The 15356-nt window shown below is 41.1% G+C and overlaps 1 protein-coding gene across 6 annotated transcripts in view; it reads right to left on the bottom strand.

Annotated features, from left to right (window-relative positions):
• The window catches only part of LOC139452295 (SH3 and PX domain-containing protein 2B-like), a 291496-nt gene that overhangs the window by 131534 nt on the left and 144606 nt on the right, over positions 1 to 15356 (bottom strand). For all 6 annotated transcript variants that reach the window (XM_071233713.1, XM_071233712.1, XM_071233711.1 and 3 more), the window contains one exon: positions 4826 to 4936. In XM_071233713.1, the coding sequence (XP_071089814.1) occupies positions 4826 to 4936 (111 nt within the window). The remainder of the gene's footprint in view (positions 1 to 4825; positions 4937 to 15356) is intronic.

The following is a 15356-nucleotide window of genomic DNA, read 5'->3' as shown; positions in this document are numbered from 1 at the left end:
TCTTCCACTAGGAGGTGTAGTAACCTTGGAAACCAAGCCCTGTTTGGCCATGCCGGGGCTATGAGAATTATGACCCAGTCTGTCTCCTCTATTTTCTTCAGTACTCTGTCTAGAAGAGCCCATGGGGGGAATGTGTACGCAAACATTCCCTCCCATTCCATAGAGAGAGCGTCGACCTGGAGAGTTAGCGGGTCTGGTACAGGGCTGACGTAGACTGGTAGTTTGTTGTTGAGACATGTGGCGAATAGATCTAGGTTTGGAGTATCCCATAGGTGGGTTATTCATTTGAATACTTCGGGATGTAGTGACCATTCCGTGGGTACTATCTTGTTTTTCCGGGATAGGTAATCTGCTAGGATATTTAGCTTGCCCAGTATATGTCTTGCTTCGATCCTGCAACTCACTGAGTCTACCAAGGCAAATAAATGTGTAACCTCCTTAAATAAAGGCCGAGACTTTGTGCCCCCTTGGTGCTGTATGTAAGCGACCACGGTCGAGTTGTCTGTAGCGATCTTTACTGACGAGTCGTGTAGACGATCTTGCCATGCTTATAGGGCTAGATATATCGCTCTCATTTCTAGACAATTGATGTGTAACTCTTGGCAGGACCATTTTCCCTGTAGGGTAACATCGTCCATATGGGCACGCAAACCCTCTCCTGATGCATCTGTGTAGAGTTGATGTAGGGTGGTGGGATATGTGAGTGGAATATCTGGCATGACATTTTGACGAGTCAGCCACAAATGAAGTTCTGAGATTCGAACTTGAGGAGGTTGGATTAAGGCTTCCAGCTCTAGACTTTTGGTGGTATTCATCCAATTCTGCAGGGGCCGTTATTGTAGTCTGCCTCTGTAGGTTAGATTTTGGATAGATGTGAGAGTGCCGAGGAAAAACATCCACCAGCGTCTCGATTTGATGGGCTGATCGAGTGCGCTTGTTATCATGTGCTCTACTCTTGCATATCTGTCCCCTGGAGGTGCTACTATGCCCTTGTTGAGTAGAAATCTTGCGCCTATGTAGGTGATGTCCTGTGTGGGTACTATTTCTGATTTTTTAGGGTGAACCAGGAATCCTAAGTGTGTTAGTAGTTGAATGAGGCACACTGTATTAGATCTGATTTGCGATTTGTGCTGATCGTCCGATAGGAAATTGTCTATGTATCCATGTAGCCATATGAGCTTTATATGGGTGAATCCGATGACGGGATTGGTGATCCTGGTGAATAACCATTAGGGCGATGGATATGCTGAATGGAAGTACCCTGAACTGGTATCTCTGACCGTTGACTGCAAAGCGTAGGTACCGACGATGACTTGGATGGATAGGGACGTGAAGATAGGCGTCTTGGAGGTCTATGCTTATCATCCAATCTGCTTGTCTTAAGGCGTTCTTCAACTTCTTAATAGATTCCATCTGAAAAATGGGTGGTTTTTCCAAATAATCTTTGTTCAATCTCTGAAGAATTCTTCTTTGGTACCAGGAATACTGGGGAGTAGAATCCGTGAGTGGTGTCTGACTCCTTTAAGATGCTGATAGCTCCTTTTGCAAGTAGTTTTTGTATGGCCACTTCTGCTGCAATTAACTTCGGTCCTGATAGCTGGAATCGGGGTCTGGTAGGATGGATGACTAGTCTTGGTCGCTTTGAGAAGTGAAGTTTGTAGCCTCTTCTTACTACTTCGAGCAGCCATGAGTCGTCTCTGATGGTCTTCCATTTGTCTGCGTACTGCATAAAACGACCTCCGACTGGTCCCGGGATAGGATGAATGCTGAACTTGGGTAGTCTTAGGTCGATGTCTGTGAGACCGGCTAGTTCGACTGGTTTCAATATGGTTGTATCTTTGATCTTCTGTAGTTCTAAATCGTTGTCCATTGGGCAGGCGATGTTGGTAGGATCTGAAGGGGTCTGCAGGTTTCTGGTTGAGTCATTTCCGGCGGTATACCCCTCGGAGACTGCCTCTGCCTCTGCTTCGTCCTCTCTGCGAAGTGGGATGATCATATTTTGAGTTCCTATACTTGGGTTGAAACGATCTGTCCTTCCATGTAGAGGCTCGAAAAGAATCAGGACCAGGATTCACATGACGAGATCTAGGATTCTGGTGTTGATGCTGAATATCTGCAGGCCGTCTCTATATCCTGGATGCCAATGAGATCGTGGATTCTTGAAACTTCTGACTCGTTGACAATGCTTGGCTTCCTTCACTGACTTCAGTCTTCCTTTGAATATCTGCAACGCTGTAATAGGCTGCGATAGCATGGATCTTCTTAATGGCTCTGAGATCATATGATGAACTTGCTATAGTAGATGTTTTCTTTGCATGAGCAGGAACTGTGCTGACATTCAAACGAGTAGTGTCATCTCCGCGGGGGTGTCTAAGGGTAGACCTTCGCTCTGGTTGTTTAGGGGTATGACGTAGCAAACTCCAGCTGCAATCCAGTTAATGTATGAACTGATCTTAATCATCTGTTTGTTGATGTAGTATAAGTCCCTGATTTTGGCCATGTCAAGGTGCATTTTGGTGTTAGGTTACTTAACCAGATCATAGAAATCTTCATCAATACTCGGCTGTTGTGTGAAGGGGGCATCGTGTGTCCTGTAAGCACTCTTATTAATGGCAGGCATACCCAGTCTGACATTATGCGCCAATGAAGCGTTCAATGAATCTTCAATTTTCTTGATGACGTCATCAATATATGACGGACAAGGGAGGGTATGGAATTCTTCAGTCTTGCTGACAGGTTTTTCATACCCAGCACGTTCTAACAAAGGTTTGACGGGCGTTTTGTCTATGTTATCTGGTTTTAAGGCGGGCATTAGATTATAAAGTTCTGCAATGATATCTTTAGTGGAATAATTATTTGGTCTATAATTATCCTCCGTAGTAGAGTCCCCATTGCATGAAGAACCAGTGTTAGCGATAGATCCGCACCCCCTACTCAGGCTGCGCTGGGAGTGGATCATATGGCTGAGGGTAGAGTAATCCCGGTCGTCTGATCTACGGCTAGCAGTGCGGGAATCACATGTTCTGTAAATGTATGATTGTGACGTAACATCTCCCTGGCTTCCTCCGCCCGTATAACTGGACTGTGTGGCAGCATGAGATGGCGCACGCTTAGGAATTCTATCCTGATTTGCACGAGCTTTGTCAGTTCGTCTATCATAGTGGCTAGAAGGTGACTTGTGTGTATTTCTGTGCATACTGCAATGCGATGCCCGTGATTCACGATCTACCCTATGGTGTGCATGGTAGGGAGGTAATCTATGAGATTCTCCATCTCTTTTTATGACTCTCCTACTGTCCTCATAATGATCTGATTCAGCGTGACCTTGTGCATGTCTGCTGTATGAGGGTGTTCTGCCATATTCAGCCTTAGATCTCTTTTAAATCTCGTGATCAATCCCTGTTTGGCCATGCCGGGGTTGTGCAACGGATTCTTTTAGATATGAGATTTCCTGAGACATTGATTGCATACGTTTGTCAATCATTACAAACACTGAATTTGTTATTTTCTCCGTGAACTCATTTAAGTTAAAGGGGGAGCGTGGCATAGAGTGGAGATAAGTTGCTTCTTCCAAGCCTAGATTATCCACCTTACCATCTGCTACCGGATGTATGTTACAGGCTACATTAAAGTCTGAAAGGTACATCGGCTCCTTAACTATATTGGGAGAGTGGGATGAGCGACGAGATCTCTTCTCCTCAGAAGGCAAGATGGCGTCCCCACGCGACACTCGCTTGTTACCCACGTGATTATCTTTAGTAGTCACAGCGGACTTAATCACTTTTTTACATGAAGCAGAAGAATATTTAGCTGATGCTCTAGTATTCTTTTTGTAATCAGGAACGTTGTGCCATGCCTTGGAAAGTTTTTCAAAATTCTCCTTCGACAAAGGTTCGCAATAACTGCATCTTGATTTTTACGTGCAATGTCTTTTCTTTCATGATAGGCATCTTGGGTGAGGGTCACCAGGGATTTGATGTTGTCCACAGCCTGAACAGACGGGTGTCTGTTTTTGAGATGAAGATCTCATCCCACAACACGTTCTCTAACTAATTACTTACTAGATCTTTCAGCCTTCTTATGCCCCTGTTCTCTGCTTGTAGACCTGCTCACTGCTTGTCTTTAGTGAAGCTTGAGAAGATCTAGTGTGCTTGTAAGTGTGGAACAGCAATCACGTGTACAGATGTATGCAACAAAATGCTTCCTTGTTGTCATCTGGACACACAGGAAAGAAGTGAGGAGATTCCCACCTTGCCACATGCGCCCCTGGTGAGGGATAGGGTTTTCCTCACAACTAATAGATATGTTGGCAGTGAAGAGGACGTCTGTTGAAAATTTGTAAAAAATTGTCGTGTTGATCTCAGCATAAACAGGAATTTATGGCTATGATGTAATAGAGGTAGGGTATTCACAAGAATTATCAAACTTCTTCCATGGGATATAACGCGGTGCCGGTAAGTATATTTGCCACATCGCTTGTTTCTTTAGCCTATCCTTGGCCACATATTTAGATACCTTAGCCGCAGTGGCTAATTTTTGTATTGCTCCTATACCTTTCCAATATCCTTGTGGGGTAAAGTAAATTTTATCCATTATTAATTGATATTGATGATTCTTTTAATACGAATCATGACGATTGTTTGTGCGCAGTATTGGGTATATATCTGGCTCCAGTGGAAGTGAGCCAGAACCCCCATCATCTATACTACTATCTTAAAACTACAAAATAGTGCCACAGTGACTTTTGTCAGGTAAATCATTTAATTAGCCATTCTGAAAAATCCAATAGATTTGACTTTTCAAAATATAAAATATATGTTCCTACCTTCCCCAGGTTTAGCTCTTGTTGTTGAATCTTCTCTGAATCCCTCATTTGATCGCAGGAATGTGCTTGGTACCCATCCTTGCTGATCTTCAGTACTGACAAACCACCATCCTGTAACATTTAATCACAACTTTGAACCTTTGTAGATATTTAGACATGTAACAATATTTCTGTCTATCATATTTAGCTTGATGGTGATGCTAACTCTTCATCCTTGATCATCTTCATTTATTTTCATAAATGCTGCCTTTATCTTCAGAGAGAGAGAGAGAGAGAGAGAGAGAAAGAGAGAGAGAGAGAGAGATTACTTGTGTGTCAACACGTACATGAACTGAAATATATACACACACCACATACATACACTGCTACAAACACACACCACATACATACACTGAAACATATACACACCACATACATATGCTGAAACATACACACACTACATACATACACTGAAACATACACACCACATACATACACTGAAACATACACACACCACATACATACACAGAAACAGAAACACACATACATACACTGAAACATACACACACCACATATGTACACTGCAACATACACACACCACATACATACACTGAAACATACACACACCACATACATATGCTGAAACATATACACACCACATACATACACTGCAACATGCACACGCCACATACATACACTGAAACATACACACACCACATACATACACTGAAACATACACACACCACATACATACACTGAAACATATACACACCATATACATACACTGAAACATACACACGCCATATACATACACTGCTACAAACACACCACAGACATACACTGAAACATACACACACCACATACATACACTGAAACATATACACACCACATACATATGCTGAAACATACACACACTACATACATACACTGAAACATACACACCACATACATACACTGAAACATACACACACCACATACATACACAGAAACAGAAACACACATACATACACTGAAACATACACACACCACATATGTACACTGCAACATACACACACCACATACATACACTGAAACATACACACACCACATACATATGCTGAAACATATACACACCACATACATACACTGCAACATGCACACGCCACATACATACACTGAAACATACACACACCACATACATACACTGAAACATACACACACCACATACATACACTGAAACATATACACACCATATACATACACTGAAACATACACACGCCATATACATACACTGCTACAAACACACCACAGACATACACTGAAACATACACACACCACATACATACACTGAAACATATACACACCATATACATACACTGAAACATACACACGCCATATACATACACTGCTACAAACACACCCAGACATACACTGAAACATACATCCACTGAAACATATAAAACACCACATACATATACTGCTACAAACACACACCACATGCATACACTGAAACATATACACATAATATACATACACTGAAACATATAAACACACCACATACATAAACTGAAACATACACACCACATACATACACAGAAACATTTACCCTTTGGTACAGCTGATCGGTATTGCTGGATATTTTTTACGTGTGGAACAATTTGAGCAATCACCGTTGAGGCTCCTAAACTAGCTATCGCAAAAACTTCATGTTGACATATAATAGTCAAACTACAACAAATATATCTTTTAACGAGCCTTTCTGAGCGTGGCTGTGCAATCTACCGATCACTTCACACACAATTTTGCCAAATTTAATGCAAACAATATGGAATGAAATTTGTAACAAGCATGAAATACTCACATCCCCTGCCAATATGACATGTCGGGTGTGTGCAATATGCATTAGCTCCTGTGAACTATGTTCACTGGGCCTCTTTGTAAAGAAATATAGTATGTTTTTTAAGATCTGCTCCGGAAATGAGGACTACCTTCATTTTCAGTCTAAATCAAAGTCGTTGCCATGGAAACTCGAAAAATAATTTTTTTTAAAATCCCAAATATCAAAAGGCTCCAGTTCACCACTAGACCTATCGATGTGCCAAGTATGACGAAGAAATATAGTACGGTTTTCAAGATCTGCCCGGAACGAGGACTACTGCCATTTTCAGTCTAAATCAAAGTCGTTGCCATGGAAACTAAAAAAATATTGTTTTTAAAAATCCCAAACTATCAAAAGGCACCAGTTCACCACTAGACCTATAATTGGGCAAAATATGGTGAAGAAAAATGGTACGGTTTTCAAGATCTGCTCCGGAAACGAGGACTACCACCATTTTCAGTCTATATCAAAGTCGTTGCCATGGAAACTAAAAAAATATTGTTTTTAAAAATCCCAAACTATCAAAAGGCACCAGTTCACCACTAGATCTATATATGTGCCAAGTTTGTAAAGAAATATGGTACGTTTTTCAAGATCTGCTCCAGAAACAAAGACTACCGCCATTTTCAGTCTAAATCAAAGTCGTTGCCATGGAAACTCGAAAAATAACTTTTTTTAAAAATCCCAAACCAGCAATTTGCACCAGTTCACCACTAGATCTATCTATGTGCCAAGTTTGGTGAAGAAATATGGTACGGTTTTCAAGATCTGCTCCGGAAACGAGGACTACTGCCATTTTCAGTCTAAATCAATGTTGTTGCCATGGAAACTCAAAAAATAACTTTTTTTTAAAATCCCAAACTACCAAAAGGCACCAGTTCACTACTAGATCTATCTATGTGCCAAGTTTGGTGAAGAAATATGGTACGGTTTTCAAGATCTGCTCCGGAAACGAGGACTACTGCCATTTTCAGTCTAAATCAAAGTTGTTGCCATGGAAAGTCAAAAAATAACTTTTTTAAAAATCCCAAACTATCAAAAGGCACCAGTTCACCACTAGATCATGTGCCAGGTTTGGTGAAGAAATATGGTACGGTTTTCAAGATCTGCTCCGGAAACGAAATGAGACAGACGGACGACCAGACTTAAGGACGGAAGGACGGAAAGACCAAAGGACGGACGGATGGACGGCACCCATTCCTATATAAGGATATAGCTTACAAACATAAGGCCAGAAATACATTGAACACTTTATATAACCAGAGAGTGTAATTACAAGATAAATTTGCGTACTTCAGTACAGTTTTCTTGACATGGTATTTTCGGTGTTACGTTCTCAAGGTTTTTGTCTGGGGAAAAAGACATAAAACAAAAATTCCACCCAGGGTATAGGGCAACCCCCCCAATTCTAGGTACGAAAAACTTGACTTTATCCACAGCGATATATGGTATATACTTTGAAACATACACACACCACATACATACACTGAAACATATACCCACACCACATACATACACTGAAACATATAAACACACCTCATACGTACACTGAAATATACTGAACAACAAAAATTCCTGTGACATTGAATAAGATTTAATGCAATGTTATGTTTTCACCAAATCTGAAACAATTTCAGTTTGCAGCAGATAAAAGACTCCTGTAAGTGTTCAAATGGTTTAATTTGCCATACTGACTTCAGAAAATGCGTGATTTCATAAAAATGTCAATTTACAAATCAATGGCATGTGTGTCCACCTGTGGTTGCGATGCAAGCAACACATCTTCGTCTCATAGAATGGACCAGGCTTCGCGCAAAGTGCTGTGGGATCTGTCCATATCTGCTGGAGCATGTTTCAAAGTTCCTAGAATGTCTGTGGAACAAGTGGTTGACGTCGAAGGCGCCAATCAATCTCATTCCACATGTGCTCAATTGGTGAGAGATGAGGGGAGAGAGCCGGCCAGGGGATGACATTCACATTGTTTTGTGGAAGAGAATCCTGAACAAGATGAGTAATATGAGGCCGGGCGTTGTCATGTTGAAAGGTAATGCCTGGGCCATGACGACGCAAAAACGGTAGAACAACAGGGCCGATGATCTTGTCGCAGTAGCACTGTCTATTGAGATTTCCCTCTACCACTATCAAACAGGTCCTCTGTCTTGCTATAATCCCACCCCATACCATAATGCTGCCGCCCCCGAACCGATCTTCTTAAAAGGCACAATGATTGACGTATCGTTCACCTCGACGTCAGTACACTTGAATACGTCCATCGCTGTGGCTAAGGTGAAAACGAGGCTCCTCAGTGAATAGAAATTGACCCCACTGCATGGCTGTCCAGCGAAGACATGCTCTGCACCACTGTAGACATGCTCGATGGTTGTTTCCTGTCAAAATGGGACGTCTGGCGGGTCTTGTGGCAACAATCCCTGCACATCTGAGGCGACGATGTACGGTTTGTGAAGATATTCGTCGAAGGCCAGGGATGCTTCTTGCAGTCACTGTTGCTGGCTGGAATCGATTTCATAGGTGTGTTGTTCAAATACAGTTGTCTTGTCGATTATTGGTTACGCGTGGCCTGCCACTCCGATGATGTTCTCTGACTGCATTCGTCTGTTGCCAACGTTGCCATAAACACCAAATGGTGTTTCTGTGGATGTTAAATTGTCTTGCAACATCATGTTGACTCGATCTTGCTTCAAGCATACCAATGGCTCGTAGACGCTCAATTTCGGACAGGCATGGCATTTCGTAATGTTGAATAATTGCATAATTATGTTGTTTTTCTGAGTGGTTGTTGTCAGCTCGATGCTTAACAATGAATCCTGTTATCGCACATATTTTTATACCCATTCTTGGGTAGTGAAATACATGTGGCTTGCATAAAAGTCAACTTTTGCATGGAATATATGCATGCTTTTCTGTAGCAGTTGCATTTTTGTGACTTGATTCCATACATGTACTACAATATTGAAAACCAAACTTTATTTGTTTGAAAAATACACTAAAATATTGGTGTCACAGGAACTTTTGTTCTTGAGTATATATCCACACACCACATATATACACAGAAACATATACCCACACCTCATACATACACTGAAACATACACACACTACATACATACCATCAAACATATACCCACACCATATACATACACTGAAACATATACACACCACATACATACACCACATACATACACTGAAACATACACATACACCACATACATACACTGAAACATACACACACACCACATACATACACTGAAACATATACCCACACCTCATACATACACTGAAACATACACACACTACATACATACACTGAAACATACACATACACCACATACATACACTGAAACATACACACACCACATACATACACTGAAACATACACATACACCACATACATACACTGAAACATACACACACAGCACATACATACACTGAAACATACACACACTACATACACACACCACATACATACACTGAAACACACACACACCACATACATACACTGAAACATACACACACACCACATACATACACTGAAACATACACTGTGTCACACATCTTTGGGGTGAGTTTGACGGTGTTGATTATTTACTGATGTGTGTATGTATGTAGATATGTAGTAGATAGTACATAGTCATATGTAGTTATATGTTGTCAGCCTGCAACAATGAAATTGAAACAAAAGGAAACATAACCTAACAAATAGGTAAACAGTTCTATTACATGGTCTCTGGTTACAGTCACTCTTTATAAACAATTACATCACTTCCATTTATAACTCTTCAATATCTCAAGATACATGAACACAAATCATAATACAATTATACATTTACTTTGTTGCAAATAAAATACAGCATGTAACTTTAGGCTGGTTGGTTTGTTGTTTAACGCTGTCTAGCAATATTCCAGCTATATGACGGCGGTCTGTAAATAATCGAGTCTGGACCAGACAATCCAGTCATGATCATCGATCCACGCAATTGGGATCGGTGACATGTATCAACCAAGTCAGCGAGCCTGACCACCCGATCCTGTTAGTCGCCTTTTACGACAAGCATAGTCACCTTTTAAGGCAAGCATGGGTTGCTGAAGACCTATTCTACCACGGAATCTTCACAGATCTGTAACTTTATGAATTACATAATACATAATAATACATTACATTGTATATATAATGTATCTGATATGTTCCATACCAGATACGTGAAACCTGCACTGGTAATGAAGTAGATATAGCAAAATGGAGATAACTGAGCACAGCAAGATAGGTTGCAATCGTGGAACCACCAAGGTGACGGGCCTGATGAAGAAAAACCCAAAAGTCAGCAGCCTGGGGAACAGTGGCCTCCACTGGAACGATGTCCCCAGACAAGCAGAAGGCCTGGAATGTACGCCACTTGTCACCATATAGGGAACGAGTGGAGGAACGATGACCTCGGTAGACAGCCACCGCAGCACAAACCCAGAGACGTGCAGATTGTTACCGTCGGGGTCTGGATGCGGCTGTCTGGTGTGAGGATTGAGCAGCAGATTTGGCCACAGGCTGAAGGAGGCCGTGAAACCAAATCCAGCTAAGACATTGCGACAACCTGGAATGTGATGGGCTTTGAGCAGACTGTGGAGTTGTCTGACGCAATCAGGAGACAGCTGTTGCAGAGGAGCTGACGCCGAAGGTGAATCACCCGAATGACTGCCGCCAACTCCAGATTGCTGATATGACCAATTGTTGACCGGAAGTGGTTTCTTGGAGAAGGTGGGCGCCCCATCCTTGTACAGACGCGTCCACGAAGAGATGGCGGGTAGCCTCAAATATTATCATAGAGGAACCACTCAAGATGTTCGATGCCAGGCCAGGAACAGGTGTAATTCCCTCGGCAGAGGATAGGAGAAACCGCTAAATGGGACACAGTTGAAGAGGATCCCTCGACATAAGATCTTGAGCTGAAGTCAACAGGCCAAGAAGGCCCTGCCACTGCGGAGTAGAACAAGAGGTTAAGAGAGGGCTCTCCTGACCTCGGACTGGATAGCAGCGAACCGATCTGGCGGATCCTGTATCAAGGCGAGTTCTGTCAGAAAGGGACCGCCTATGAAAGTGATCGTCAAAGTGGGCTCTGAACTGAATCACCCTCTGGCGAAGGAACACAACGATGGGTTTGGTGTGAATAACCACGGAGCCATGGAAATGCCAAATGGGAGCTCTTTCCACTCTAAGTGCTGTGCACGGATGATGAAGTTGAGGAAACGACGATGCGCTGTATGAATGGGAATATGCATGTAGGGATCATGTAGGTCCAGACTGATCAGGTGGTCCATCGGTTGAAGGAGTTTGCACAGAGAACGGATGGAGATTATCTAGAAATGTGGCTGCAGCACGAGATAGTGGAGATTGACTGGTGCCAGATGGTGGATCATCCGCAGTTTTTGACTAACCCTTCTTTGGCACGAGGAAGACATGAGAATAAAACCATGGTTGGATGGAGTCAGCTTCCAGGAGATCCACCGCATTCTGGGCGATCAATAAGTCGATATTGGCCTGAAAAGGTCAAGCAGGATAATACTGTGTCACTATCCAGGTAGTATGATGCCACCCAAGGTGAAGAAGAAGTATTAAATCCTAGACCATGCCCTTGAAAGGGACAAGAGACAACTTCTTGCCCACAAGAAACCAGTGAACGGTTATCACAATGTATCACCTCTAGTTGGACTGTGAATAATGTAAATGGAAATGTTAAACATGAAACTGGACAAATAAGACAATAGTAATATTCCAGCAATATCACGGCGGGGGGACACCAGAAATGGGCTTCACAAATTGTACACATGTCGGAATTCGAAATACGTGTCTTCGGCGTGACGAGCAAACGCTTTAACCACCAGGTTACCCGACCACCTCAGCAGCAGATGAAGGATTGGTGTGGACAAAATAGGAAAGTGATCCCAGGTTGTCTTTCAAAATTTGTGCACGAAGTGTATCCAAATCCACTAAACCAGAAATACATGGGACATGTTGGGATCTAACGATCAAACTCAGTTTTTTGTGTGAAAATTCTGTGAAAGAAAAGGAAATCCATAATTAAAGTTGTCTTGAAATATGTGTACTGGAGTTTTCATTTATCGTAAGTACAATATTATCTAGATACGCCTAATGTACTTCAAAACATCTAGTATATTTTGTTACTTATTTATCAGTTGCTTATGTGCATTGTTATGTTGATACATGTGACATATTCATATATTGTAGTCAAGCTAAGAAATATTGGGGCAACTTCTCGTTCTTCAAACGAGGCCTCTTCCTAAACACTAGTTGAAAAATCTGTGTAATAATTTAAGTTTTATCAATATAATCTGATTATTGTGTGGTATAGATCTAACTGATGAACGGAAATGACCAAAACTAAACAAATATCTGTAATTTTCTGAAAGAATTTTCTGAACTGAAAGAATCTTGTTGCTAATTTAGTATTATGTGTCGTTACTGTTACATTTACCGAAACTGTTGTACTGCTGTTCTGCCGTAAATATATACACCAAAATACACATTGACCACAAATGCATTGAATGTGTCACATGTACACATGACCATGTGCTTTGCTATTTATAGCGCAACCCTAAATAAGCTCCGCCAGCTGTGATTGATGCAGACGCCAATCACTATTGATTCGAATTTTTATGATAAAACTATAGAAAGTCTGATCAAGTCTGGACAAGCAAATCCAGTTATTGATATCATGAGCATTGATCCACACAACTGGGATACCATGACATGCATCAACAAAGTCATTGAGCCTGACCACCTGATCCCGTTTGTCGTTATGACAAGCGTGGGATGCTGAAGACCAATTCTAACCCTGATCTCCACGGGTTGATTAGACTAAGTGAAAAGCTGATGTTGACTATAGCACACAAGAAACAAAAGTCATCCGAAGATGACATATCCCCCCGACGTGGCATTTCAGTAAACTGTGTGTACCTTCAAATGTATTTAGATTGGCAAGGAAATCTTTTTCCTTGATGCCAAAACCAGAAATATAATGAAGGTTATTAAATATCGGTTCATGTAGCTCACTTGCTGATGATCTCATGAAATTGTAATAACAATAACTTCGCAGATTCGCATATGAATAACTCTGTAGTGCCTCATGACACATAGGCATAAAGAGAAGGTACTAGGTTATGTAGCTCACATCATATATAGTATATGATATCGGTAAATAGTACACCTTAGAATTATATGTCAGTGGCTACAAATTAAAAAGATTAAAATCTACCAATAACAAACTGCACTACTAGTGAACATGATCGATAAAGTTTGGTGAACCTCTGTCGCATGGTTTAGAACATATGATCCAGACGATGACATTACCCTTAGTTCATCAATTTTCAATTTAAATTGAAAAAAGAAAAAAAAGAAAAAAATCTGTTATTAGCAAAAGCACCACTACATAACCTGCTTGATAGGTGTAAAAACTTTTGAGAAGCTAAGTTGTATGGTCCGGACAAGAGCACTACCCTCAAATTTCCTAAGTTCATCATATTTCCATGAAACGACAAAAATATAAATTCTAAAAACCTCTAAATAGCAAAAGGCACTTCTACTGAGCCTGATTGTTGAGAGTACCAAGTTTTGGGAAGCTAGGTTGTACGGTTTAGGAAATATGCTCCGGACAAACAATGATTGCAGACAGATGTCGGGGGGATAAAAAGTGAGGATTTTCCTGCATTAAGCAAGCAAAAGAGCTGGATGTTAACTGGCAGTACTATTGATGTGACAAAAAGGTGTGTGTAGTTGACACTGAAGAGGACATCTATTGAAAAATCTGAAGATTAGTTTTGGTGTGATTGCAGGCAAGATACAGGAATTTGGCAAGGATGTAATAGTGCTAAAGTATTAGTAAGAATTATAGGTTTATCGCATTCCCAAGGGACACAAGTGGTTGCCTTGTTGTCGGTGTAAGACAATCTCAAGAAGTTATAGCATGAAATTGCAAGCCAAACATGATCAGATGTGACAACAAAATGTTGATGTTTACATCTGGGCACACAGGTAAGAAGTGACATTTTTACGTCTACCGATGGTAGCATTTTCCTCACAACTATTAGATATATATGGCAGTGAAGAGGGCATCTTGAAAAATTATATGGTGTGATAGCAGCCAAAACAGGTATTTATGGCTATGATGCAATGGAGGTTAGGTATTCAAAGGAATCATATGCTGTCTGGTTGTATATTTGGTTAAATTCAGCCAGCAAGCATGGACAGTACTGTACAAAATACATGCAAACAGTTGAGGGTGTACTTATTATTCTTTGCAGTTAGGCTTAAAACTTTTCAGTGAGCTCTTGTATATAACCAAATATGAAGTCCCTAGTGGGAATTCAACGTATCAATGAAATTATAGCACATTTTCTCATTGAAATTCTCATATTAAACTTATTGAAAGTTTGTCACTATGACCTACAACTGACATAAGATTGTCAGCATTTGTCAAATGTAAGTAATCAAATATTATATATATATATATACCACCATTAAAGGGGCACTGATCTAACGCAATTCCCCGGACTGGTTGTTGCTTTTGTTATTGTTTTTTCCCCCGTGAGTACCCGGATGATACATAACGCAACTGAGCGTGACCAGAGACTGGGCTACCGTCTGCAAGGACAGCTAAATAAACTTGGA

Source organism: Haliotis cracherodii, unplaced genomic scaffold (genome assembly GCF_022045235.1).
Source record: "Haliotis cracherodii isolate W230 unplaced genomic scaffold, xgHalCrac1.p SCAF_9, whole genome shotgun sequence".
NCBI classification, from domain to species: Eukaryota; Metazoa; Mollusca; class Gastropoda; order Lepetellida; family Haliotidae; genus Haliotis; species Haliotis cracherodii.
This window is presented reverse-complemented; position numbering and strand designations above follow the sequence as displayed.